A 27,886-nucleotide genomic window follows, 5' to 3' on the forward strand; every position below is an offset into this window, starting at 1 on the left:
GAAAACCAAATTTACAAAAAAAGTAAAAATACAGCTGACTGTCACGTCTATCTTATATAAATGTGCCTTGTTTGAAAAGATTTATTTGGCGTATGCACAATATATATAAACTTATGTGCAGACCATGGCACAATTACCCAGGTAGTGGCATCGTAAAATGTTGAATATGTTATGTCAAAACTTTCTTTATGTTGTTGGGGAAATTACAACAAAAATAATTTTTTTATAAAGGGATTTGACTTTTCATATTCGATCAGCTGGTGTGATACCACTACCTGGTAGTTCTGCCATGGTGCAGACTTATAACCTTCTTTATGAGGATTTATTTGACGTATACGCAAGGGAATTGATATTTTAAACCTAGTGGGTTTATTAAATCTGGCTATATGTAAACGTACTATAATTTATTCTAAAATATTTCTTCAAAACGTTCCTTTCTGTAAGTCCCAATTTACATTAGGCGAGTTTACTTGCGGCAAGTCTCAGTTTGTTGGAGAGACACGTAAGGGGTTCCATACCCCTTGGAAAAAAATTGCTCGTACCGGCAATTTTCAGGCAATTCCTTTTATATTTTTCGTATTTGACACTATTTTCATTGTTTTGAAAACAAAACTTTTCGGAACAGAATTGCCTTTTATAAATGCAAGAGGCAAGTTTAAAAAGGAACGAGAAAAATTGCCGCAAGTAAACTCGCCTAATGTAAATCGGGACTTATTTATGGTCTACTATTTCATTAATTTATTTTTTTTTTTTTTTAATATAATAATTTTCTTTATTGTTCGTTAATTTCCAAAACCGTTATAAAATATACTCCCTTTTGCATTTGCAACGAGCCAACAGTACTAAAAATAACAACTCTGTCTGTGTTTACATTCCATGCCAAACAAATACAACCCTCACATTTTGTGGATTGTGGATGGAGATCGCACAACCACAACAAAAAATTGCAAACACGAGAGACGGCTGTTGCTTGTGTTGGAAGAGAGAGAGAGCGAATGGTGAGTGTGGAAGATAAAGTACCACCACAAAAAAAAACAACGCGTCCAATGAAACGAATTGTTGAGTGTGTTGCGGATGGTGTTAAAACTAATAAATGAAATCCGAAAACAAAAATATTATTTGCTTGCAAAATATTGGAAGAAAGAAAAATTAAACAACAAAAAAGTATAGAAATTAGTTTCGAATAAATTGCTGACAAAGTTGTTTTATAAAAAGTTGGAGCGTTTGAGAACGTATTCTAAAATGATCAACACTTTGCTAGAGCATGTTCCCATTAAAATGGAAAATAAAGAAGTGGAAGTGAATGAAAATGGTAGCGACGAGGAACACATAAAAGACGACAACGATATAAATTCCGAAGATTCCGAGGATGATGAGGATGAGCTAGAGGATCTGGAAGAAGACGACGAAGAAGATGACGACGATGAGGTGAATGATTTGGCAAGTGATGTCTTGGAAGTGGAACAAGAGGTGGAACAATTAATGAGCAGTGACGAAGAAGCGGAATTGGAGGCACAACGTATACGTTTCCCAGAAAAGAGATCAACAAGAAAAAAGTCCCACGAAAGTAAATCAAGTCGTAGTACAAGCCGTAATAGTAACACCAGCCAAACATCATCTACCTCTGCAACCAACATTACCACCACCACCAGCAACAACAACAATGACAACACAAATACCAATAACAGCAACAACGCCAGCATTGATAGCTCTGCGAATTCTTCAACGAAAACAAACAAAAAGGTAGAGTCTGCAGCCGTAACAAATGAGAAAAAGGCAACGACATCTGAAAACCCAAAAGATGCGCCTGAGAAAACAACAACAACTGCAGAGGAAACCATCACAACAACATCTGCACCACAAAGAACATCTCCACGCAACCGAAAGGAAAACAACAAAAACCTAGATAATGTACCAGCAGGTGGCGGTGGTGACCTACGACAAGTTTCACGACGCCAAAGCAACAATTCCACATGCAGTGTGGCATCTTCCATTGGCTCAACGGAATCATCTGAAACCGAATCCTGTGGCAACATCTATGTCTATCAGCAGGAACAAAAGCTCATATACAATTGTGAATTTTGTGATTTAAAATATCCCAATTTAGAGAATCTCAGTCGTCATCTGGACGAAGTCCATCAACTATTCCACAACACCACCAATAACAATGCCAGCCACCTCAGCCACAGTGATGAAGATCAAGAAAAAGAGAATTCCCCGCGGAACTTGCGCAATCGAAACAACCGTTTGCCCGCCAAAACACCACCCCTACAAGCGTTGAGAGCAACTGTAAAAAAGGAGCCAATACAAACACTGGAATCGTCGTCGTTGCTGCCACCTGTTGCTCTTACCCTAGATTTGGTGGCGGAGCAAAGCCTACAGTCGTGTGGTAATGTTTTCATTTTAAATCATCGTAAATTGTTTCTGGTATGTGGCCACTGTGAAAGCAAATATGCCAATGTGGAGTTATTCGAAAAGCATTTAAGGCAACAACATGAGGTGTTCAAAGACCTGCCGGCCAGTAATGAGGTTAATGTTATACCCAAAACAGAGATTAAGGAGGAGGTTTTCATCATTACCGAAGTGGTGGAGAAGACACCGGTTATTGCCCAAGATGCCATGGTTACTATACCGGCTGAAATACCTTTGGATATTAGTACCACAGAAGAAGCTATCAATGAACATAATGTTACCGAAGAAGAGGAGCCGGTAACAGAAACTGTCATCTTGCCCACAGATATTCCCTTGGAAACAGAGGTAATATCGTCCATACAGATACATGATTCTGGTGTGACCGTGGCAGAAATTCCGGTTATAATAGCAACGTCCGAAGAAGTTACCGTACAAGAAATCTCAGAGTTACCAGCAGCAATTATTGAGACAAGTGAAGAAGCGGTTACGGTTGAGGTGGAACAAGAACCAATACAAGAAGAGGAGGTGGTTGGGGAGGAGGCGGTGTTAATTGTACCGGAACCGGTTGAAGAACAGACAGAGAGACCCTCATCTCCATCCCCCAAGAAAACAAATCGCAAGAGACGTTCTTCGCCCGAAAAGCCCGCGGAACCCAAATCACCTTACAAGAGGCCTCGCAGGAGTGTACGTCAGGTGCAAGAGGTAAGGAATTTTTTTCTCTTTAAAAAATTGTTGTCCTCATTTATGGTGATGGAAGACCCCATACATGATATAGGTAGTGTAAATACCGCAAGAAAATTTTGTTGGTAAAATGAATCCCATAGGAGACATCAGTTTGTTGTACATGAGCAAAACCTCCCTTAGGAGCAATCTATAGAGAGGAAAACCCTCTTTTAGGGAAGACCTCCTTTAGGATTATTCTCTAGATGAAAGACCTCCTCTATACATTGATGAACCCTCTATTGATGGGAAGTAGCCTTTTAAAGATTGAAGACCTCCTGTTACAGATAGAAAACATACTTTAGAAGCCTTCTATAGGTGGAAGACCTCCCTTAGAGGCCTTCAATAGATGGAAGACCTGCTTCAGGAGCCTTCCGTAGATGGAAGAACTCCCTTAGGAACATATTATAGATTGAACACCTCCCTTAGTATGTATGAAAATCCTCCTTAGTATATAAAGCCTTATGTAAATGGGAAAACCTCTTTTGGGAGCCTCCTATAGATGGAAGACCTCCTTTAGAAGCATTCTATAAATAAAAAACCTCTTGTAGGAGCCTTTTATAGATGGAAGACCTCCCTTAGGAGCCTTGTATATATGAAAATCCTCTTTAGTAGCCTTCTATAGAAGGAAGACCTCCCTTAGGAGCCTTATGTAAATGGGAAAACCTCTTTTGGGAGCCTCCTATAGGTGGAAGACCTCCTTTAGAAGCATTCTATAAATGAAAAACCTCATGTAGGAGCCTTTTATAGAAGGAAGACCTCCCTTGGGAGCCTTGTATATATGAAAATCTTCTTTAGTAGCCTTCTATAGAAGGAAGACCTCCCTTAGGCGCCTTATGTAAATGGAACACCTCTTTTGGGAGCCTCCTATAGATTGAAGACCTCCTTTAGAAGCATTCTATAAATGGAAAACCTCATGTAGGAGCCTTTTATAGATGGAAGACCTCCGTTAGGAACCTTTTATGCATGGAAGACCTCCCTTAGATGAAAGATATTCCTTAGGGGCCTTTTACAGATGGAAAACCTTCTTTAGAAGCCTTATGTAGATGGAAGACCTCTATTAGGAGCCCTCTATAGATGAAATATCCCCTTTAGGAATCTTCTGTAGATGGAAGGGCTCCCTTAGAAACCCATCTAAAGATGGAAGACCTTCTTAAGATGAAATAACTTTTTTACGAGCTTTCTATAACTGAAGGACTTCCTTTAGAAGTCTTCTATAGACAGAAGTTTTCCTACTTTCTGAGGCAAAATCCCACCTTTTTGTTACAAAACTCTTAACCTTTCTTTGTTTCTTTTCTTTAGGTGAAACCCCCAGAACCGAAGGAGCCTCCCAAGACACGACGTAAATCCGCAAATCATGTTAAAAAGGAGAAAGAGGAAAAAGCTAAAGCGACATCTAAGGACACCGACATCGGCAAAGCTCAGGATGACACAACAACGACAACACCTATGGTCATTGAAACTGAAACCATTCCAACTGTGGAGGAGGAGCAGCAGGAAGTGGAGACAACAAACTCAACTCCAACGTCCCCTGACACCACTAATTCCACTAAAAAACGAACAAAGAAAACCCCTGCAGCAATAGCAACAATGAAAACAGCACCGAAAAGAAAACGTAAAACCGTAAAAACAAAAATTGAAAAGGAAGATCCTCCAACTCTAATCACAACAACAACACTCGCGTCTAGCAATATTGAAGTTGCAACAGCTCCTCTTGCTGGTCTAACAGACAGAGATGAAGAATTCCTGGAAGATCCTGTTGCCGATATAATGCAACAAATACAAAACGAAGGAATGATTGCCGAAGAGATTCGTCGTCCCATACCAACCACATTGGCAGTAAGTCCCTTTACACCAACACCTAATACACAGGTTATTGTAACAGTTTCCAAGGCACAACATGGTCAACAAACATTTACCACAACTTCTGTCATCGGCAATGATCCCAATTCTCCGGAAGATATTAAGCCCATTATCGATCATTTGGGTGAAAAGAGATATGCCTGTGATCAATGTGATCGTACTTTTAACAAAAAAGTACGCCTTGTGGAACACAAACGTATACACACCGGTGAGAAACCGTTTGCCTGTGACGAATGTGGTAAAACCTTCCGTATACGCATGCAACTCAACGAACACAAGTTACGACATTCCAAAGAAAAGAAGTTCCATTGTGAGCTATGTCAACTGGGTTGCACCACAAAACAGGATCTGAATTTACACATGAGGCATCATACCAATGATCGGCGATATCATTGCACTATGTGTCCCAAGGCTTTTGTCCGCAATTCCGATTTGAAGATACACATGCGTGTCCATACGGGAGAGAAACCGTATGTTTGTGAGATTTGTCACAAATGTTTTAGGGCCAATCAGAATCTCAGTGTCCACAGGAAGTCACATTTGGGTGAGGAATGTCGGACATATCAATGTGAACATTGTGATAAGAAATTTTTGCGTAAAATTGATCGCTCTGTGCACATGCGTTCGCATACCGGAGAGAAGCCTTTCAAATGTGAAATATGTGACCGTGCCTACTCGTCGAAATTTAATGTTAGGGCCCACATTGAACGTGATCATATAGCAGAAAATGGTCGAAAGAAACCTGGACCTAAGCCCCACAGCCTTAGGGAAGAGTTGAAGATACAAAAACGGCTCATAGAGGAACTGCAAAAGCAGCTGATGATGCAAATTAAGACCGATGAAAAAATCATACCAGCCGAAATGCAACCCATACACGAAAGTGATATGGAAGAGCAACAGCATATAAATGAGATTATCGTACCCACAAAAATTACAGCAGCAACGCCAGGCATCGTTGGAGCAACAACAACAGCTCCTCTGGAAAGTGAGACATATATTATTTCGGAAATTAGTTCTCCAACACCATCAAATAATAATTCACTGGTGGATCAATCATCACCACCCCCAGCCCAACTTGTGGCAACACCTGCCACAACTGGCCTTAAGGATAATCCTTTTACTAAAGCAGCCAAACAAGCGATGAAACCCCAGGCAAGCTCATCCAATATCCCTGCTGCTGCTGCTACTAACACACATGTGGTCCAACAAAAAACATCATTGGGTATACAACAAGTTTCCGTCACTGTTTCCATGCAAGTGGATAATATTTCCACACCCACCGCCACTGCCAGTGGAACTACTACGGAAAAAGAAAATTCGAGTAGCAGAAAGTCGTTGACGACACCGGCTGATGGAGGTAGTGTTAAGAAGGAAAGGAAAATTACCAGCTATTTTACCGTTTTGGGTCAAAAATCCTAAGCCAGAAGAAGGGAAATTGGTTGTTTAGCTCTGCGCCGAGAAAATCCAGGCAAGTGAAGAAGTGAATTTGGAGATTGAAGAGAGGAAAATGGTAAAAAGAAAAATGAAAAAAGCATTGGAAAATTTGTAACCTTAAAATTAGATGCATACTTTTAGGCGAAGTAGGTGGACCTGCCAAATGTGAATGAACACGAGGTTTGGTGTTCCATAATGACACAGCACACAAACAATTTAATCATCTTTACAAGAACATTATATCCACAGGAAATCATTTCTCCATTACCTGCAGAAAATGAATATAAATTATTTAGTTTTTTTTTTAAGTAATTAGAGATTTGTTACACTGCTTCCCTAGATCAACTCTAATGTCTTTAAAAGGGCATTCAATTTGCCACCTATCCTCATATTTAGTAGTTCAACATTGAGCCTCCAAAATCAGCAGAACATATAAATTTAAATTCCAATTATCTTTTATTTGTTCCAAGTGAGATGAGACTTGTTCCTCTACTTTCTGAAATCAACTCCAATATATCCAAACCTTATAAAGGGCATTTAATTTGATACTTATTTTCATAAAGAAAAACCTCGCATAAGCAGAATTAGTAATAGATACAAAATGCAGCAGATTTTAAGATGCCAATTTACACAATAAGGAACAGAAAGAATTCCATTAATTTTCTAAATTTTATTATGAAATGATAATTTCTTAAAAATATCAAAATCAACTTAAAACATTACTTGCCGCCGTAGCAAACAAAATCGACAAGAATTTTTAGCCTTGTCTTTGTTTAACAAATTATTTATATATTTTTGGAAATTGAGAAAAATGATATTATTACTAAAAGTATAACTATTGTTATATTAAAAAAAAAAAAAACAAATTGTTAAAATATTATACACAACTATTTTTGATAAAACATGAATTATTATAACAAGAAAAAAAAAGTTTATTAAAGAACTAAGAAAACAACAACACAACAACTAAAAGACTCATAAGACTTAAAACATGTAATAAAACCAGGTTAAATATTACTATAAAAAACTACATTCTATTTGAAATAAATATACACATATATTTTTTTATTAAATACAAACTAAGATGTTAGTGAAAAGGATTTTAAATCCCAAAAAAAAAAAGAAAAGATTATGGGCCTTCCTCAAAACCAATATTTTTCTACATACCATACTCAAATGAAACAAATTTAATTACATTACATCTCCTGAGAATCATAATTTTTCCATTAAAAAAAGGAATCACACGCACATATATATTTTTGTATTTATATATTTTGATAATGGAGTATTTTTTAAGTAACAACATGAATTACAATACAACTTTTTAATACTTAAAAATAAATGTGAAACAAATTAATACATTTGGAAAAAATTGGGCAAATAATTTAAACTGGAGTTTGAAGTGGTATTTCTCAAAATATTTTACGCTAAAAGTTCTGAAAGTAATTAAAAATGCAAAAATGATGAGTTCTTGAAAACCACGTTTATTGTATTTTGTGCACTTCTTTATGTAAAATATTGTCCAATATTAATTTGTTTCAATATTTTTTCTCTTCCCAGGAAAAAAAGACATCAACTTTTACTACTTAACTATGATTTTTTGAATACCCCACACGTACTATACTCTTCCATTAGTTTGGTTTATGAATATCAAATTTATTTTTATTCTTAATACGTATTTTTTTTAATTTATTCCATAAGATTTATATCATTATTAATTTCACAATATGTATATGAAATATATATTTTTTACACATAAAAAAATATCTAAATAAAACTTGTTTTTATTAATTTCTAAATATTTTACGTTACAATTCTTTGCCGCCAATAACCCTCTTTGCAAAACTATGCATGCAACTCACACACACACACAGAGAAGAGCACCACAAAAATAAACAAACCAACAAATTACAGGAGTATTTCGATTTTTCGATCCATATCTCGGGAAGTATGGACTTCCCCCGGAAATCTATATATCGTTGTGTTAAGGGTCCCAAGGGCGACCTATGGTAAAACTTTCAGCCCGATCTGAGAGGTGTCCACAAACAACGTAAAGGTGTTAAAGTATGAAATTTCCGAAATGTCAAGACCCATATCTCGGCAAGTATGGACTTCCCCCGGAAATTATATATCGTTGGGATCATGGACCCAAGGGCTACCTATGGTAAACATTTCTGACCGATCCGAGAGGTGCCCCTAAATGACACTTGTTCCGTCTCAAAACAAAATAAAAATAAATTTCTTTCAACCACAGTTAGTACTCACTCTCCTTCCCATACTCTGAGAGACAAAACATGACAAGTCAGCTGTTTTATTTTATTGTTTGAAGTTGAGCAAATGTAAACAAAAAAATCTTTAAATTTGTTAAATTCTTTGCCGGAAAAAAATGCCAAAAGCATTAACTGGTGCAATAAATAAACCTAAAGAAACAATTCAAACAAATAACAGCAATGAATTGCACATCAAAGAAGAGATAATAGACCTTAGCATAGATGATGATTATGGACAAGAACAAACCAAAGAAATCACACAGAAAAACATTGGAGGAGGTTGTGAACTACGTGATGAGACACCAAAATTAAGCGAAAGGACATTAAGGTGGAGTGCAAGAAAAACAAATAATGTAAGAAAGGAAGGGGATAAGTTAAACTTTGTTTTGTGGGGGAAGTTAATATAAAGGAACTTCATAGTGATGGTTTAAATAAACAAGGGCAGTAGTGGGATTCTGTAACTCATTTTTTGAGTTACCTACAAAAATCGGTAAAATGAAAAAAAAAATTATGAATTAAAGGTATCAATAAAACAACAACATTGTTGCTATCGGTAAGACTTAGCGACAACTTTATTTTGGTTGTTAGCTTACCGACAAATTTCGTTAATTACCGAAATTATAAGCATTTTAATTTAACCGATTTTTGTCGGTAACTCGAAAAATGAGTTACAGAAATCCACTACAGGTCGGAATTTGAAGAACTCCAGAGGATCTGTAGATAAATCGCATCGAAGCAGCCACTTTCCTGGAACTGGAGGTAGACCCAGATTGAGCAGAACAAACATACAATAATAAATACTGTTACAACAAAAACAACTGTTGAACCAATCAACTAACCCTAGTAGATGCGATAAACTGTTTTAATGCCCTAATTTAAAATAATATTTTTTAAAAAATAACAATCCATATAGGGTAAGTGCACCAGTAGTCGGCACTTTAAGGATTCTCGTATTTTTAGCCGTATGTAATTCCGAGTCTAAATGTCCAATCAAACTGAATTTAAGTTGTTATGATTCGTTATTATGTGTAGTTTTAGATTATATAAACAATTTTTTTGATTATTTCTGTTCAACATGCAAAAATTACAATTTTAGTGAAATACTGTTTTTTCACCAGTAGTCGGCACCATTACCCAATAGTCGGCATGATATGATCCAGTAGTCGGCATGTTATATTTAAATAAAGAAAAAATGCATACTTTATATTTTTTCTTAAATATTTGAAAGAACAATAGCTTAAGCATTTGTTATTTATACATTTCTAGTTTATTATATACATTTCTATTGATTTTACTTCAAAAAATAAGGAAATTTAAACATATTCAATTCAATTCAATTCAAATTTATTGAGTCTTTTCCTTTTTCAACATATACATGCAAAATTTTGAACAGTGTTATACAGAATCCTTAAAACTATAATATTTGGTTTTAATGACTTGTGTGTTAAATACAGCACCTTGCTTGTTCATATTTTGTTCGTTGTATTGAAACTACATCTTAATATATGTTAACGTGTTTGCTCCCGACACTTCAATGTTTGAGAGCATGTCTCAATTTGAATTTATCTTAGAACTAAATTTAACCTAAACCTAACCTAAACTACTTAAACTAAGCAGACAAACTGTAATATCGATAGACATGTGCATTAAGTAATAAAACACATTTCCATCGACAAAACCTTTCATCTGCTCGTTACCTAGCCCCTGTGTATTCCAGGAGAGGTGCTGATATAAAACTCTGGGCACTCAATAGATTCCAAAGCCATCGCCAAATCAATACCAAGAGGTGAAATATAGTTGGTATTTTCCCAATTGAACTCATTTTGCTCTTCAACAACTCTTTGCATAAGTGAGTTTGAATGCATATGAAGTCTATTCACATAATTTTTAATTAATTGCATGGCATACACTGAAATTGGGGTAACATGAGCTGCCTCATAAATGTAACGATTTGAGAAACGCTTGTTATACGATTGGAAATTCTTTCCGACACAGAGGCGTAGTATTTTTCTTTCTAGTATTCCGAACTCTTTCATTACCGTTGGAGAAATGGAAAACCATATAGGGAAGGCATAAACCAGTGCGGGTCTAATGGATGTTTTATACAACAATAACTTTGTTTTTTCAGGTAATGCCCTGCTATTAAGGAGCCTTCCAAATGACCCCTTAATACCGTATGCCTTCCCCAAATTGCAGCGTGCAGTTTGGTTAAATTTAAACAATTTAGTTAACCAAACTCCCAAATATTTAAATCTGTCTTTAAATGGTATTTCCACACCGTTTAGAGACAGGTTCAAGGACTTACTTTCAGGTACTACCCATCTCTTGCATTTCCCGGAAGCGTTTCTCAAACACATAGCTTCGCTCTTGGAAGTATTGATCTTTATGCCCCATTCAGTATAAAAAGCATTAACCGTTCGTAAGTGACAGGATACAATAGCTAAGGCCTCACTTGGAGATTCCGCGTGTGCATACAAAAGACAGTCGTCAGCGTACAACACACCCAAAGAATTTTGATGTGTATGAGGAAAGTCGTGCATGTAAATATTAAACATATGTGGCGATAAAATAGACCCCTGAGGTACCCCACAAGATACACTATTTATATCAGATTTAACATTTCCAAGTTGAATGTAAAATTTCCTATCAGTGAAAAAGCTTTTGAACATTTTAACTATATGAGGGTCAAAACCTAAACGGGTCATTTTATACACGATACCGTTGTGATACGTCCTATCAAAGGCTTTTTCTACGTCCAGCGAAATTGCAACGGTGCATTTTCTTTCTCTCAAATTAGAAATGATGTCGTTATTGAATTTGGTTAGTGCATCCACCGTAGAATGACCTTTTTTAAAGCCGAATTGAAAATCTGAAATATAGTCACTTGGTAAACCTTCATCCATTTTTTCCCTCAAAATTTTTTCAAACAACTTGCCCAAATTTGAAAGCATTGAAATCGGTCTTAAATTGTTAATATCTGTTGAGTTTTGTTTCTTTTTGATAGGTATGATCTTTCCTATCTTCCATAATTTAGGAAAATATGAATTGTTTAAACAATTGTTAAATAATACAACGAGGTACTGTATTGCTTTTAATGGAAACTTTCGTATCAGGAAATTAGAAATATTGTCCAAACCACATGACTTTTTATTATTTAGACTTGACAATGTTAGACGAACGGATTCTACAGTTGTGAATCTGTTGTCGAGTTCGTTATTAAACGACGTAGACGAAGTATTGAATTGAATTCTGTGATTAGGAACATCAGTCAAATAATCACTTATTGAATGTTCTATATGAGACAAATTTCTATTAGGAGCCGGACCATTATAAATTTGAGCAAAATGATCTTTCAAGATATTCAATTTTTCATTTTCATTAATAACGGTCACACCATTTACCGATAAATCTTTGACTACTGACTTCCTGTCACTTCCTATTAATCCGTGAATTTGCCTATGTGCATTTGGGCCAGGTTTAATATTTCGAAGTTTATCGTCAAACATTTGTGCCTGCTCTATTTCAACCTTCTCTTTGATTATAATTTTGAGTAGTTGAATTTGCTTTGACAGTAATAAGTACTGTTGACTTTGTCTATTCATATTTCTGTGAAATAATCGTTTCAGTTGCTTTTGCCACTCGTGTTTTAATTTATAGAGATTTTCAACTTCCCTAGAGACCTTATATTTCCGATTCTTCATTTGTATTCTTTCTGAATGCAGTGAAGACACAAAATTCACTGTAGTAGTAAACTCGTCAATATATGTATCAATATCTCTGTCTGAAAGATTTGTATCATGAGGAGGAAAATGAGCCTCCAATTCTGCAGTCAAGTCAGCTTGAAATTGACTCCAATTAGTGTTTTCAAAAGACATATATTCTTGAGGTTGTCTTACGATAAACTCCAGACCTCCAAACGTAATTTGCAATTTCAAACCAAAATGATCGGAAAATGTAGATAAACTTTCTATACGATAATTTGGCTGTAGAACATTCACTAAAGTTGGGCTTACTATGAAATGGTCTAAAAAAGACGACCCATTAGGATATGATGGTACCGAATCGCACAATCTAACAAGCGAGTTATTATTTAACCAACGTAGAAGTGCTCTACCATTTATGTTTGTAAAGGTGTCACCCCATGAAGTGTTTCTACTATTCAAATCGCCTCCAATGAGAATCCCATCATAGTTTTGTGCAAAATTGTTTATGTTGGATAAACTGTCATTAATGAAAGAATCACCTAAGTTCGAGGCAAAATACACAGTTCCCAACAGAATTGTTTTTAACTGTCCGTCAATTGTCATATTAATTGAAACAAACACGTGTGGCACTTGCATATGTGGAATTTCCACTCTAGTAAAATCAATGTTATCACGAAGTATAAGTGCTACTCCAACACCAATTTTACTTTCCAAAAATACATAATCTTTTAAAGATACTCTATGCATTTCCTTCAGATGTGTTTCCTGAATAAATGCACAGTGTATCCTGTTAGCAGTTAAAACATTCAATAAATCAATTCGGCGGCTGACATCAATCAGCGACCTAACGTTAAGGGTTAAGAAATTAATAGTTTTACGGATCATAAGAATGCTTAAATTCGTTTAACAACCTTAAGCATTCTTCCTTAGCCTCACTGGCTGACATTTCTTTATGCCTTTTAATAAAGCGTTCCATTTTTTCCTCTAAAGAAAGGGTTTCTAGTTCACATAGAATTCTTGCGATTTTTAGGAATTCCTGGACTGTGTTGGATGGATGATTTCGAGAGTTATTGAGACAGTTAGCAAATGATTAACCAGGCCGAACCATATTAACTCCATTAACTGCGGAAAAAACGGCTCTCGAAGCCTGAAATTTACTTTGTTGTGATGATACTCTAGATTTTTCTTTGAATTCCACGTATTTTAAGTAAGAGGGACATTTCCTGTAACTGGATGGGTGACCAAATTCTTTACAGTTCACACAGAATGGTTTGCTATTTTCTGATTGCACATACTCACATTGACCTGGTTCATGGGATTTATCACACTTAACACATGCACGTTTCCTACAGCAATTTGCTGACATATGGCCCCATTGTTGGCAACGCCAACATTGTGGAACCTTTCTATTAGCTTTTGGTGATTCAAACCAAGCCCTTTGCTTTAATACGTACCTAATGTGTGAAATGTCAGAAATAGTTTTTCCCGGAAGTAGCGATACTAAGAATAGACCTGTTTCATAGTTGTTCTTTTTAGAGTGTTGAGTACTAAATTTTGTGACTTTATGTACGGTATTTGGTGCCTGAGCGTGTAAACATAACTCAATATCGTTAATTGCTGAAGCATGATATACGCCTCGAAGGACAACATTTATATGTCTCAATTGTTTGGGTGTATAAGTACAAGCCTCGAATTTACCGTCACGTAAAATCTCCATAATTTCGGCGTGTACTAAAGGATCCTGTACGTACAGTTTGCTTTTATGCCTATTTTTGTTTACTATTTTGTACACAATATTTTTAGCATTCAACTCACTTACCAAACGTCCGATATTTATATCGATTAGGAAAATAGGTGGGCAAAACTTTACGTGTTTTGGTTCCAAAACTCTGCGTCCATGATTTGAGTCAGCAACTTTCCTAGAACTCTCAGGTTCTTTTTCAAAATCCAAAGTCCCTAAAATAGCATATCTATTTTGCGAACCTTCACTATGTGTGACATTTACAGAGAGCTGTGTTTTCGTATTTTGGGGTTTTGAAACATCGACATCACTATCGGTTCTTCTTCGTTTGGATCGTTTTTCCTGCACACGCTGAAATCCATCATTATCTTCTCCTGAGCTAGCAGAAGCATCCATGCTAATCTCAAAATTAGTTCTTGAAGATTCGTATCCATCAGTATTTTCGTTAAAATCGGTGTCAATTTGATCGTTCATTGATGCAGCAGATTTTTCCGTATTTGAAACGAAAAGCATGTCTGTCTTGGAAAATATTTTGGATGTGCTTGACGTATCAGAAAAAACAGCTTCCTTTAATGCTTTACCAAGATTATTACCAGACGAAGTTGGTCTTTTCGTCACCTTATCAGCGGCTTTCTTCGAAATCTGTCTTTGTTTGAGAACATCTTTGGAATGGTTTAAGGGTATATTTGCAGCATCATTTCCGGTCAAAATCTTATCAGGCGGTTTCTTCGGCTCTTGGCTGCCCAAGGACAGATGACTATCCATTGCTAGAAACGCTCGCGGCTTGGGGAAAGGAACTCGAAAATTCCTGTTTTTTAATATTTTTTTTTTTCAAAAATTTGTTGAAAAAATTTGATTGAAAAAATACGTCTGCTCTAATCGAAAATTCGAATCGGAATCCATTTAAACATATTGTTTAAATAAATTAGGTCGTACCAATAGTCGGCATGATATGACCCAGTTGTCGGCACCCCGCAACGTACGTACTTCAAATCATGGCTAATATTGCTTTAAATCGCTAAAGTTCCATTCAAATTGAAACAGTTTTTTTTATTAATTTGCCTTTGAAGCATTTATTTAGTATTTTTTTATAATTTTTAGCTAAAAGTAATCGATAAAAACCAATGTTTATAACCCCATGCCGACTTCAGGCAAATTTTATATTTTTTTGTCCCTAAAGTCGGCATCAGCAAAAATTGCACAATTATAAATGTTTTTAAAAATTTCTTTTCCTAAAGTGTTCTTTTAACTGTTCTCTACCTTTATAACAAAAATGTTGTGGAAAATTTCTTCATTTTAATATAATTACAGAGCTTATAAGGTTAACATCTCCACAATTTTTTTCTTAAGAAACATGCATTTTCGGTTGTGGTGAAAACCCTTCACTGACAAAAACTTTAATTTCGATATAAAAATTGGTCCTAGCTCACTGAAATTTTATATAAGGTTAGCTGACAATATTGTTAATGTATTTTTAAGATTTTTTTCCTATTTTGTTTTCTTAATTTTCAGTTATTTGAGTTCAAAGTCAAAAGGTGCCGACTACTGGTACATGCCGACATTAGGTGCACTTACCCTAATGCCCCTAAAAGTAACATTCTCCTAAAATAGAGGATTTCAATATTTGATACATTTTTTTTTCTCAATGAAAGTATTGTCCTTTACAGGTTATTCCCAAGAAACGCTTAAGAAGAGTAAAAACCAAACCAGACAAAATAAAACAAAAACCATCTCCTCCATCATCATCACTATCTTCAAGCAAACAACATGAAAATACCACCACCAACAATGAAGTAATGCGAATAGAAGTACCATCTGTGGGTTGTCCAAAACGCAATCAATTCTGTTATATTTGTGGCCAATTTACACCACCAATGAATGCCAGGAATATAACCAAAACTCTAATAGAAGCTTATGAAAAGTATTTTAACAGTTCATATGTTCCAACAAATTTGTGTTACACTCCTAGCGTGGTATGTGATTATTGTTATCGTGGTCTAATCGGTTGGATAAAGAAATCCACAAGGCATAAATTTAAATATGAATCAGCGGTAAAATGGTTATCCCAATATGAACATTGCGCGGAGAAGTGTTATTTTTGTTCAACAAAAGTTACAGGATTTCGTTATAATACAAGGGAAAAGATTCTATATCCTAATGTGGATAGTGTTGTTAAAGCTAAATTAAAAAAGGAAACAGCACTACTCAATAAGCAGATAAGTGGCAAGGAAATTGTGTCCTTGCAGAAAAATACAACGCAGAAGGAGGTCTAATTACATTTTACGTAAAATCTTACATGTATTTATAGAAATTAATAGGAAAATTTAAACAAAATCGAATGCACAAGGTGCATATTTACAAATTGTTGCATGTTTTTTATGTAGAAAATGTATTCATTTTTCATTAATTTATGAAAATCAAATTTATTTATGTGTTTATTTAAAATAACCACATCGTTTGTTATATTTATTTTAATAAATAATTTATTGTTTATTCATAAATTTTAATTTTATTAATGCTGTTCACAGTGTTTGTTTACATATCTAAAATCAAAGAGAGTGGGAGAGAATACTCACAAAGTCAGCTGGTAAATCACATGCAAGGGTACTGCAAGCGAACATTTTTTAGTCAATTTCGTATCTAGTGTACCCTTGACCATTTACCACAGTAAATGCATGTTTACCCCTTGAAATTGTATTGCACGCAACTTAATTTATGGTACCTGTAGTAATTGTTGTACTATTTTTAAAGTTATGGTTGTTAAATACACAATGGAATTGACATTTATGCTATTTACGAAATCCACTCGATTTCAACTGTCAATTCCATTGCTTAAACGTCAAATGAAATCCATTGGATTTCAGATGAGATTTCACTTGACAGCTGAAATCCACTCGATTTCGTAAATATAAATGTACTATTAGGTGGGTTTTTTTAAATCCGGTTATATGTAAACGTACTATAACAGTAATCTAGTGAATCAAGAAACGTTGTTGCGTGCAACAAAATTACAATGTGTAAACCAGCAATAAATTACAAAAGAGCGCCACGACAAATGTCATATGGGCAATACAAGCGCGTCGTTTAGAAAAAACAGTGAAAAGGCCGAACATTAACAAATAAATGGAAAAATAAACAATAAAATTTACATAAAAACCAAAATATTATTTAATTTAATACAAAAGTGACCAGTTTGAACAATAATTTACTGGATATAAAGTAGTATTTACAAAGTTGAAAGCGCTGAAATGGTAAACAAATTAATAGGAGCGCAAGAAGCTTCTGACCAGGATGAGGCACAAACATTGAATGCAAGCGATGTATTGGAATATGCTAACTATCCCTTGAAAAGGAAAAGTAATGACACAGAGGAAACAATAACTGAACTTCTTGAGGCGTCACAACCCCGAAAAACAAGGAGGAGCACAAGAAATGTGAAGGAGGTAAGAGGCTTTATTAACCACAAATTATATCTAAAGACACATTATTGTTTATATTTTACCAAAAATATGTGTTTTTTAGACTTTACCGCCCAATAGAAAGCCAACAATTGAGGAGGACTCAAATTCTGAAGATTCTGATTCTAGCGATTCAAACAACGATTCTTCCACCACAAGTAAACAAAATGATGGTGAAAAACGTTATGCCTGCCCTGACTGTCCACTATCTTTTCATAGACGTTATAAGCTGTTTCAACATCAACATGTCCACGGCGGAGAGAAACCCTTTAAGTGTGATGAATGTAACGAACAATTTAGTACAAGTGATTTTCTGCACGAACACAAGCTGAGGCATTCCAAAAATATGAAAATCATTTGTGAAATTTGTCAACTGGGTTGTTACACCCAAAAGGAATATAAGGTACACATGCGTCAGCACACTAACGATCGACGTTTCCAATGTTCGATGTGCCCAAAGGCCTTCGTTCGCAAGGCCGATTTAAAAACTCACGAAAGGATACATACTGGCGAGAAGCCTTATGTCTGTGATGTGTGTCAAAAATCTTTTCGTGCCAATCAAAATCTTATAGTCCATAAGAAATCACATATGGGTGATGCCTTGAAAAATTTCCAATGTGAATATTGTGAAAAGAAATTTATACGTAACATTGATCGTAAAGTTCATATGCGTTCGCATACAGGTGAAAAGCCATTTAAGTGTGATTTTTGTGAACGTAGCTTTTCATCAAAATTAAATGCTAAAAGCCATATTGAGAGAGATCATTCAGAGAATCCACCTAAGAAACCAGGACGTAAAACCATAAATTTGAAGAAGCAAATAGCTAAACAACACAAGTTATTAGAGGAGTTGCAGGCCAAATTACAGCAACAAGAAGAAGAGGAAAAAGAAGAAGAGGAATTTGTGTTACCCGATTGTATGGTTAGTGTTGAGGAAGATGAAAAGAAGCCTACTATTGTCGGAGGTGTGGTGGTGAATGTTGCATTGGAATTGAAAAATGGTGTTGATGGAAATATTGAAGAATTAAAAGGGTCTGATGTGAAAAGATCACGTGATATTAAGAAAGAAAAGAAAATTAAGAGCTAAAAGCTAGTGGAGGTAAGAAGTTAGGATTACATAAGACACACTAAAAATCAACATGTATTTAGCTCTATGCCACAATTAGGATAACTGATTGTCCCTCTATAGCTTGGCAAAAAGGGTGGAAGACATTTGACGAAATTAAAATGCAACAGATTTTGAGTTGACAGTTGCGGCACAAAAGTGTGAGAAAGAATTCCATTTGAAATGATAATTTCATAGAAATATATCAACTCAAAACTTTATTTGCCGACAAAGCAAACAAAATATACAAGCATCTTTGGCCTTCTCTTTGTTTAACAATTTAATTTTTTTTTTTTTAAAAAATTGAAAAAAAATTTACTATTACTAAAAGTATAACTACATACATATTTATATATTTAAATAAGAAAAATTGTTAAAACAGTATATTATTTTCTTGATAAAAAAAAAAATGAAAAATCAATGAAATGACAACATTAAAAAATATATTTTTTATTTATTTTGTATTTTTATATATTTTTATGATGGATTATTTTTAAGCAACAATACGAATTACACCACTATTTTTTAGTATTCAAAAATAAATGTGAAACCAATTAACATATTTGGCAAATGAATTACACTAGAATTTGAATTGGCCCTTTCTCAAATTATTTGACGGATTTGAAAGTAGATTTCAAATAAATCAGAATATCAAATGTAAACATTGTACATTGTATTTTTTACCTTTTTTATGTAAATTCTTTGCCAACGTTATGGCCTGTTTCTATAAGATGTTTCATTAAAAATAAATAAAACAATTCAAATATTTTTCAAAAAAAGTACGAACTTGTATTCGTAAAACATGCCATTAATTTATTTCAATATTTTTTTCTCTACCCAGACAAAAATTCATTAACTTCTACTATTTAACTATGATTTTTTGAATACACCCACAAGTACTATACTCTTCCATTAGTTTGGTTTATGAATATCAAATTTATTTTTAATTATTCCATAAGATGTATATCATTATTATTAATTATAATTTCACAATATGTATATGAAATGTATGTATATAATACAAGCAAAAATAAAATGTTCCATACACTTCACAAATACAATAAGCACAGATTCTCCTTTACCTATTATTTGTGATTAGGTAAATAGAATGTCCAACCGGAATAAATCCAACATATTCACTCTGATGGAAAAAATGACATTTTGACAAACCAAATGAAAATACCACCAAGAATGAAGCAATGCGAACAGAAGTACCAACTATGGGTTGTCCAAATCGCAATCAATTCTGTTATATTTGTGGCCAATTTACACTACCAATGAAGCCAGCAATTTAACCAAAACCCTAATCGAAGCCTCTGAAAAGTATTTTAACAGTTCATATATTCCGAATTTGTGTTACACTCCTAATGTGGTATGTGATTATTGTTATCGTGGTTTAATTGGTTGGAAAGAAATCCACAAGGCATAAATTTAAATATGATGCAGCGGTAAAATGGTTATTCTAATGTGGATGGTGTTGTTAAAGTTAAATTAAAAAAGGAAGCAGCACTACTCAAAACAATAAGCAGATATGGGAACAAGTGTCGTTTAGGGCTACCTCTCGGATCGACACGAAATTTTTACCATAGGTAGCCCTGATTCCAACGATATATAATTTTCCGGGAAAAGTCCATACTTCCCGAGATATGGGTCTTGACATTTCGGAAATTTCGTACTTTAACACCTATATCTTGTTTATGGGCACCTCTCGGATCGGGCTGAAATTTTTACCATAGGTAGCCCTTGGGATCCTGAACACAACGATATATAATTTTCCGGGGGACTTTCTCCTATGGACAGGGACAAAAGTGGGCTACGCGATCAAAACTCTCTTTTATATTGAAAGTGGTCTTAAGTAGACGGCCTTCGGCCAGGGAATTTAAGACTTTCTCCTATGGACGGGGTCAAAAGTGGGCTACGCGATCAAAACTCTCTTTAAAACTGAAAGTGTTCTTAAGTAGCCGACCTTTGGCCGGGGATTTAATGACCCATATCTCGGGAAGGATGGACTTCCCCCCGGAAAATTATATATCGTTGTATTCAGGATGCCAAGGGCTATCTACTGTAAAAATTTCAGCCCGATCCTAGAAGTGCCCCTTAAGCCCAGATATGTAAGTGGCAAGGAAATTGTATCCCATTAAGAGTCCTTGCAGAAGACCTAATTGTCCATACTTTACATTTTTTGTAAAATCTTACATGTATTTATACAAATTAATAGGAAAATTTAAACAAAACGAATCCACTATGGCAACTGTTTAAAATTTTGTTACTTGTTTTCATGTAGAAAATTTATTATTTTTACATTGATTTATGAAGTTCCAATTAATGTATGTTTATTTAAAAGAACCACTTCGTTTGTTTTATTTATTTTAATTTAATTATTTTTATTCATAATTTTTTTTATTTAATGCTGATCAAGATGTTTGTTTACATATCTAAAATCAAGGAGAGAGGGAGAGAGTACTCACAGAGTCAGCTGGCAAATGACAAGCAAGGGTACTGTAAGCATGCATTTATTAGTCAATTTCATATCTAGTGTACCCTTGAAATTTACGACAAAGGGAGTGAATTCATGTTTACACGTTGAAATTTTAGCACGCAACTTCATTTTCGGTTCTTGTAGATTTGAATTTTTCCGTAATTTGTAACAAGCTACTTTTTGTCACAAACACTTGTGACTTTTAAAGGTTTTGGTCATTTTAATTGTTTAAACAATATTATTCTGTAAAAGATCGTTAAAACCGGCTTAATGTTTTCGATAAATGTAAACAACAATAATTGCTCTGTTCCAGAACTACAAAGTTTTTACAATTTTTACCACTTTTACACATTTTGCGTTCCCGTACACAAAATTTATATGAAAATCATTTACGACTTTTACCACTTTATAAAGTACGGAAACAGGCCAAATGTTATTTAGAATGACCATAAAAACTTTTTTAAATTAGTAGATTCTTGCATTTCTGGAACAGACCAAAAGTCTTTTCTACACCCAGCAAGAATATAAAAAAATTTAGTACGATAACAATTTTTTCCTTTATGACATCGAAAAAATAGTAAAAATTAGTAGATTCTTGAAGTTCTGGTACAGACCAACAAGAAATTCCGTTTCGACTATGAAGATAATAAAAATATTAACAAAATAGGATAATGCTAAGTTTACATTTACGAAATCCACTCGAATTCAACTGTCAATTTCATAGGTTAAACGTCAAATGAAATCCAGATGAGACTGTTAATATTATAGCGTTTAACCTACATTATGACATTTGGGTTTATTAAATCCGGTTATATGTAAACGTACTATAACAATCTAATGAATCAAAAAACGAAGTTGCGTGCTTCAAATGTTCAACGTGTAAACACGCACTAAGTGAGGGAAGAGCGCCACGACAAAACAAATGTCATATGGCGAAAACAAGCGTCAGTTTCTAATTGTTATCAGGGAAAAGCAGTGAAAAGAAACAAATAAATGCAAAGATAAACAATAAAATTCACCTAAAAAACAAAATATTCTTTATAAATATTTTTATAAACTAATTTAATATAAAAGGGAGCAGTTTGAACACTAATTTAGAGCAGTTAAGGTAGTATTTACACGTCTGATGCAGATGCCTGTCAAAGTTGAAAGTGCTGCTGAAATGGTAAACAATTTAAAAGGCGTTCAAATAAAGCAAGAACCTGCTGGGCAGGATGAGGCACAAACATTGAGTGCAAGTGATGTATTGGAATATGCCAACTTCCCGGTGAAGCAAGAAAATAACAATGAGACAGGGGAAAATATGCATGAATTTCCTGAGGCGGCGTCACCACCCAGAAGAACAAGAAGGAGCACAAGAAATATGAAGGCGGTAAGAAGTGTTTATTAACCACAAATTATATTTTAAGATGCATTATTATTTGTATTTTACTAAAAACTGTGTTTTTTTCAGGCTTCACCACCCAAGAGAAAGCTATCACTTAAGGACGACTCAAATGCTGAAGATTACGATTCTTACGATTCAAACAACACTTCACCAGCCACCACAAACAAACAAAATGGTGGTGGTGAAAAACGTTTTGCCTGCCCTGACTGTCCACGATCGTTTAATAAACATTATCGTCTGGTTGAACATCAATATGTCCACAGCGGTGAGAAACCCTTTAAGTGTGATGAATGTGACAAACAATTTCGTGTCTATTATCGCCTGGAAGAACACAAACAGAGACATTCCAAAAATATGAAATTCATTTGTGAAATTTGTCAACTGGGTTGTGCCACAAGAGCCGATTTTAATCTCCACATGCGTCATCACACTAACGATCGACGTTACCAATGTTCCATGTGTCCAAAGGCGTTTGTTCGTAGTGCCGATTTAAAAACCCATTTAAGGGTACATACCGGAGAGAAGCCCTATGTCTGTGAGGTGTGTCAAAAATCTTTTCGGGCCAATCAAAACCTTATAGCCCATAGAAAGTTACACATGGGTGATGCCTTGAAAAATTTCAAATGTGAATATTGTGAAAAGAAATTTCTACGTAACATTGATCGTAAAATTCATATGCGTAAGCATACAGGTGAAAAACCGTTTAAGTGTAATTTTTGTGATCGTTGCTATTCATCAAATGTGAATGTGAAGGCCCATATCGAGCGGGATCATTCAGAGGGTCCGGTAATACGTAAGAAACCAGGACCTAAACCTAAAGATTGGAAAGAACAAATAGCTAGACAGCAAAAGATAATAGAGGAATTGCAGGCAAAATTAAGGCAACAAGTTAAACAAGAAGAAGTAGAAGAAGAAGAAATTGTGGCACCCGAATGTAAGGTTATTGTTGAGGAAAGTGTAGATGAAAAGAAATCAATTATTGCAGGAGATGTGAAGGTGAACGTTACGGTGAAATTGGAAAATGGTGTTGATGAAAATAGTGAAGAATTAAAAGGGGCTGAAGAAGTGAAAAGAACGCGTAATATTAAGAAAGAAAAGAACATTGAGAGCTAGTGGTGGAGGTAAGAAGTTGTTAGTGAAAAATCATTAGATTTTCCAAAAAAAAAAACGTATTTTCAGTTCTATGCCACAATTAGGATAACAGATTGTCTATAGATCGTCTGAAAGAGGAAAGAAATCTGATGAAATTAAATATAGAGTAATAGAGGTAAACGTTTTTCCACTATATATTTGATGCTCTCTGAGGTCATTTAAAATAGTGTATATTGCTCATTTCTGAGGGAGTAGATTAAGATTGAAGTCATCTACAATAGCGTAAATATATACATATAAAGAAACGTTTGAAGTGCTCTGTTATGGAGTAGATAACGTTTTCTCCGGTTGACTTTTTGAGGTCATCTACTCTATAGTAAATGATTTAAGTTATCATATATTCTTATATAGAAGACCTCTGACGTTGTCAATTTTTCTTTAGATTACCTCAAACGTCAACAGCTCTTCCGTGGGAGGCCTCTTCATAAAGGAGGCCTCATATATAAGTTAGCACATAGTAGATGCTGTCACAAGCCATGTGTCCTATAGTAGATGGCCTAAGAAGCCATACATTATTTATCAGACTTTATAGTATAATTTACTTTATACTATATAATATAACTTTCATAATAATATAACTTCAGACGTTATATCGTTATATACTCTATAAGCAAATGACTTCAGAAACTATTTACTCTGTAGTAGGTGACATCAGAAACTATATACCCTGTGGTACATGACTTCATACATCATCTACTCTATAGTAGATGATTTCATACATCATCTACTCTGGAGTAGATGATTTCAGTCATCATCTACTTTGTAGTAGATGAATTCAGACGTCATCTACTCTGTATTAGATGACTTCAGACATCATCTACTCTATTGTAGATGACTTCAGAAGCCATCTACTCTGTAGTAGATGTCTTCAGAAACCATCTACTCTGTAGTAGATGATTTCAGTCGTCATCTAGTCTATAGTAGACGACTTCAGACGTCATCTACTCTATAGTAGATGACTTCAGACGCCATCTACTCTATAGTAGATGACTTCAGACGTCATCTACTCTATAGTAGATGACATCAGACGTCATCTACTCTGCTGTAGATGACTTCAGACGTCATCTACTCTGCTGTAGATGACTTCAGACGTCATCTACTCTGCTGTAGATGACTTCAGACGTCATCTACTCTATAGTAGATGACTTCAGACGTCATCTACTCTATAGTAGATGACTTCAGACGTCATCTACTCTATAGTAGATGACTTCAGACATCATCCACTCCGTTGTAGATCACTTCAGAAGCCATCTACTCTGTAGTAGATGTCTTCAGAAACCATCTACTCTGTAGTAGATGTCTTCCGAAAACATCTACTCTGTTGTAGATGACTGCAGACGTCATGTACTGTATAGTATATGACTTCAGACGTCATGTACTCTATAGTATATGACTTCAGACGTCATGTACTCTATAGTATATGACTTCAGACGTCATCTACTCTATAGTAGATGACTTCAGACGTCATCTACTCTATAGTAGATGACTTCAGACGTCATCTACTCTATAGTAGATGACTTCAGACGTCATCTACTCTATAGTAGATGACTTCAGACGTCATCTACTCTATAGTAGATGACTTCAGACGTCATCTACTCTATAGTAGATGACTTCAGACGTCATCTACTCTATAGTAGATGACTTCAGACGTCATCTACTCTATAGTAGATGACTTCAGACGTCATCTACTCTATAGTAGATGACTTCAGACGTCATCTACTCTATAGTAGATGACTTCAGACGTCATCTACTCTATAGTAGATGACTTCAGACGTCATCTACTCTATAGTAGATGACTTCAGACGTCATCTACTCTATAGTAGATGACTTCAGACGTCATCTACTCTATAGTAGATGACTTCAGACGTCATCTACTCTATAGTAGGTGACTTTAGACGTCATCTACTCTATAGTAAGTGACTTTAGACGTCATCTACTCTATAGTAGATGACTTCAGACGTCATCTACTCTATAGTAGATGACTTCAGACGTGATCTACTCTATAGTAGATGACTTCAGACGTGATCTACTCTATAGTAGATGACTTCAGACGTCATCTACTCTAAGTAGATGACTTCAGACGTCATCTACTCTATAGTATGTGACTTCAGACGTCCTCTACTCTGTAGTATATGACTTCAGACATCGCCTACTCTGTAGTAGCTGACTACTCTTCTGTAGATGTATATGGCGTCTTTGGTCATCGACTATGGATATTTAAATCCAAATAAGGTAAGGCAATGGGAAATGCCAAATTTATTAGAATAGTTTAGTAGAATTCCTTACCATGGATTAGATTATCTTAATGTCCAAGGGATAGGAAGCACCCATTCTTTCAAAAAAGTCTATAGAAGCACCCTTTCTTTCAGCCAGGGTCTATAGAAGCACGATTCCTTTCAGCAAGTGTCTATATAAGCATCCTTTCTTTCAGCAAGGGTCTATAGGAGCAACCTTTCCTTCAGAAAGTGTCTATAGAAGCATGCTTTCTTTCAGCAAGGGTCTATACGAGCAACCTTTCCTTCAGAAAGTGTCTACAGAAGCACCCTTTCTTCTACAAAAGGTCTATAGAAGCACCTTTTCTTTCAGAAAGGGTCTAGAGAAGCACCCTTTCTTTTGCATGATTTCTCGTTTTCGCCCATCGTAAATTGTGGTAGCACCTACTCGACCGCAGAGACGTTTACAGGTTGTTTTTAAATTGGCCCGGACACGCAACCCCCCGAAATGAAAAATTTTACTGCACTTGTTGAACATTTTGCTTTCAAAAAGACATACTTGGTCAGATGAGACCCCCGAAATGAATTTCTGTGTACGTTAGGGCTCGGCTGAGAGGGCTCTTATACGGCGTAGCACATTCCACTTCGTCCTATCACTGTCGAAATTCTCTATAATTTGCCCGTTAAAATTACACTCACACCTCTATGGATCTGTGAAAGTAACATCTGTTCTATCTTCCTTCTTTCGAGTGTTCCTAATTGTCACCCACTATAAACAATTGTGGTGTAGAGCATTTTTGGAAGTTTTTAATTTGTACTAATGTATCAGACATACTGTTGAAAGCTATCGTTTTGATTGTTTTCGTGTTTTTGTGCCTTAATGTTTTCAAAAAAAAAAAAAGTATACCCTATTTTACTCTAATTGTAATTTGTGTTTTTGTCTTTATGTTTTATGTTTAGATTTAAATCATGTAACCCTTAAGATAAGATATGCCACCTAGAATCCAGGCGCTAACAACCTTATGAGACTTGAAACTAATGGGGTTTATTTTGAATGAAAACTCCCCGTGAGTTTTATCACTCTACCGTTTTGGCTTAAAGGAGAAAACTGACGGGAAGATTTCATTCAGAATAACCCGTACCATTTCTTAGAAATTCTAACAGTATCACATACTTGCATACCTATTTTACTGGGAGAGGTATGTTGTAGGTATTACTTTTACGTACATATATTCTCTTATCCTATTTTTAATTATTTTTAGATTTAAACGTTTTCCATTTATAACTTTGACTGCCCTTTTTGTTTGTATGCGATATTTTTAAATAAAGACATATAACAATAATAATATGTAGAGGCGTTTTAGTGAGGAAGTTGAAATGAAAATGCAGCCGTTTTCTGTTATAAGTGTAAGTAAATATTGTATTGAAGTGAAAATATTTTAATATTTTATTGTATGTGTTTTAGATTTCAATAGAACATCGATGTAGGATTTTTTGACGGCAACCCCTTGAAATGTTTAATTTTGTTAAATTTTAAGATTGTCAAAGTTTGAGCACAATTGGATGATGTTAACACGTGCCACTTTGGCCACAATTGCAGAGAAAATTTTTCCAGTTCATTGCTATGGGTAAAAAAACTAATCCTACAAAAATTATGAAAATTGTATAACATTTTCATATTGCTCCAGTAGCATAGTTGGCCAATTTGCCGCAACACAAAATTCAAAATCGATTTTTTCCACCCTAGTATATTTTAAGGGTAGTCAGTCTTGATGTATTTGCCTTCTAGTTACCTGATAGTCAACAAGTTTTTGAATCATCATCTCTGCATTGAATCTCTACACTCTACTATGCCCTTCTAATATGCAATTTATCTTTTAGTTTTTTTTTTGAGATGAGTAATTGTTGATATGGCAAACATGGGGTGGTATGAGTAACATGCATTCGA

The 27,886-nt window shown here is 35.0% G+C and overlaps 3 protein-coding genes across 7 annotated transcripts in view; 2 read left to right on the forward strand and 1 right to left on the reverse strand.

The window, feature by feature from the left end:
* The window catches only part of comm3, a 162,721-nt gene that overhangs the window by 26,931 nt on the left and 107,904 nt on the right, over positions 1 to 27,886 (reverse strand). The gene's annotated exons all lie outside the window — the stretch shown is intronic.
* LOC141401680 (uncharacterized) lies at positions 908 to 27,286 on the forward strand. Its single transcript, XM_073982018.1, has 6 exons — positions 908 to 3,114; positions 4,435 to 6,413; positions 17,368 to 17,587; positions 17,667 to 18,684; positions 22,290 to 22,558; positions 22,640 to 27,286. The coding sequence occupies exons 1-6, from the start codon at positions 1,243 to 1,245 to the stop codon at positions 23,684 to 23,686; spliced, it is 6,405 nt and encodes a 2,134-aa protein (XP_073838119.1). The 5' UTR covers positions 908 to 1,242; the 3' UTR covers positions 23,687 to 27,286.
* LOC141403664 (uncharacterized) lies at positions 6,414 to 16,459 on the forward strand. The gene is made up of 2 exons (XM_073986421.1): positions 6,414 to 9,052; positions 15,812 to 16,459. The coding sequence occupies exons 1-2, from the start codon at positions 8,816 to 8,818 to the stop codon at positions 16,415 to 16,417; spliced, it is 843 nt and encodes a 280-aa protein (XP_073842522.1). The 5' UTR covers positions 6,414 to 8,815; the 3' UTR covers positions 16,418 to 16,459.

Source organism: Musca autumnalis, unplaced genomic scaffold, assembly GCF_047663935.1.
Source record: "Musca autumnalis isolate F117 unplaced genomic scaffold, ASM4766393v1 scaffold_4, whole genome shotgun sequence".
NCBI classification, from domain to species: Eukaryota; Metazoa; Arthropoda; class Insecta; order Diptera; family Muscidae; genus Musca; species Musca autumnalis.

Bases quoted from the DNA above. Each gene is read 5' to 3' on its own strand.
- LOC141401680 (XM_073982018.1), top strand. From the start codon at position 1,243: ATGATCAACACTTTGCTAGAGCATGTTCCCATTAAAATGGAAAATAAA. The intron at 18,685-22,289 runs GCTAAAAGCTAG...AATTTAGAGCAG, and splicing joins GAAAGAAAAGAAAATTAAGA to TTAAGGTAGTATTTACACGT. The intron at 22,559-22,639 runs GTAAGAAGTGTT...TGTTTTTTTCAG, and splicing joins GCACAAGAAATATGAAGGCG to GCTTCACCACCCAAGAGAAA.
- LOC141403664 (XM_073986421.1), top strand. From the start codon at position 8,816: ATGCCAAAAGCATTAACTGGTGCAATAAATAAACCTAAAGAAACAATT. The intron at 9,053-15,811 runs GTAAGAAAGGAA...TGTCCTTTACAG, and splicing joins GTGCAAGAAAAACAAATAAT to GTTATTCCCAAGAAACGCTT.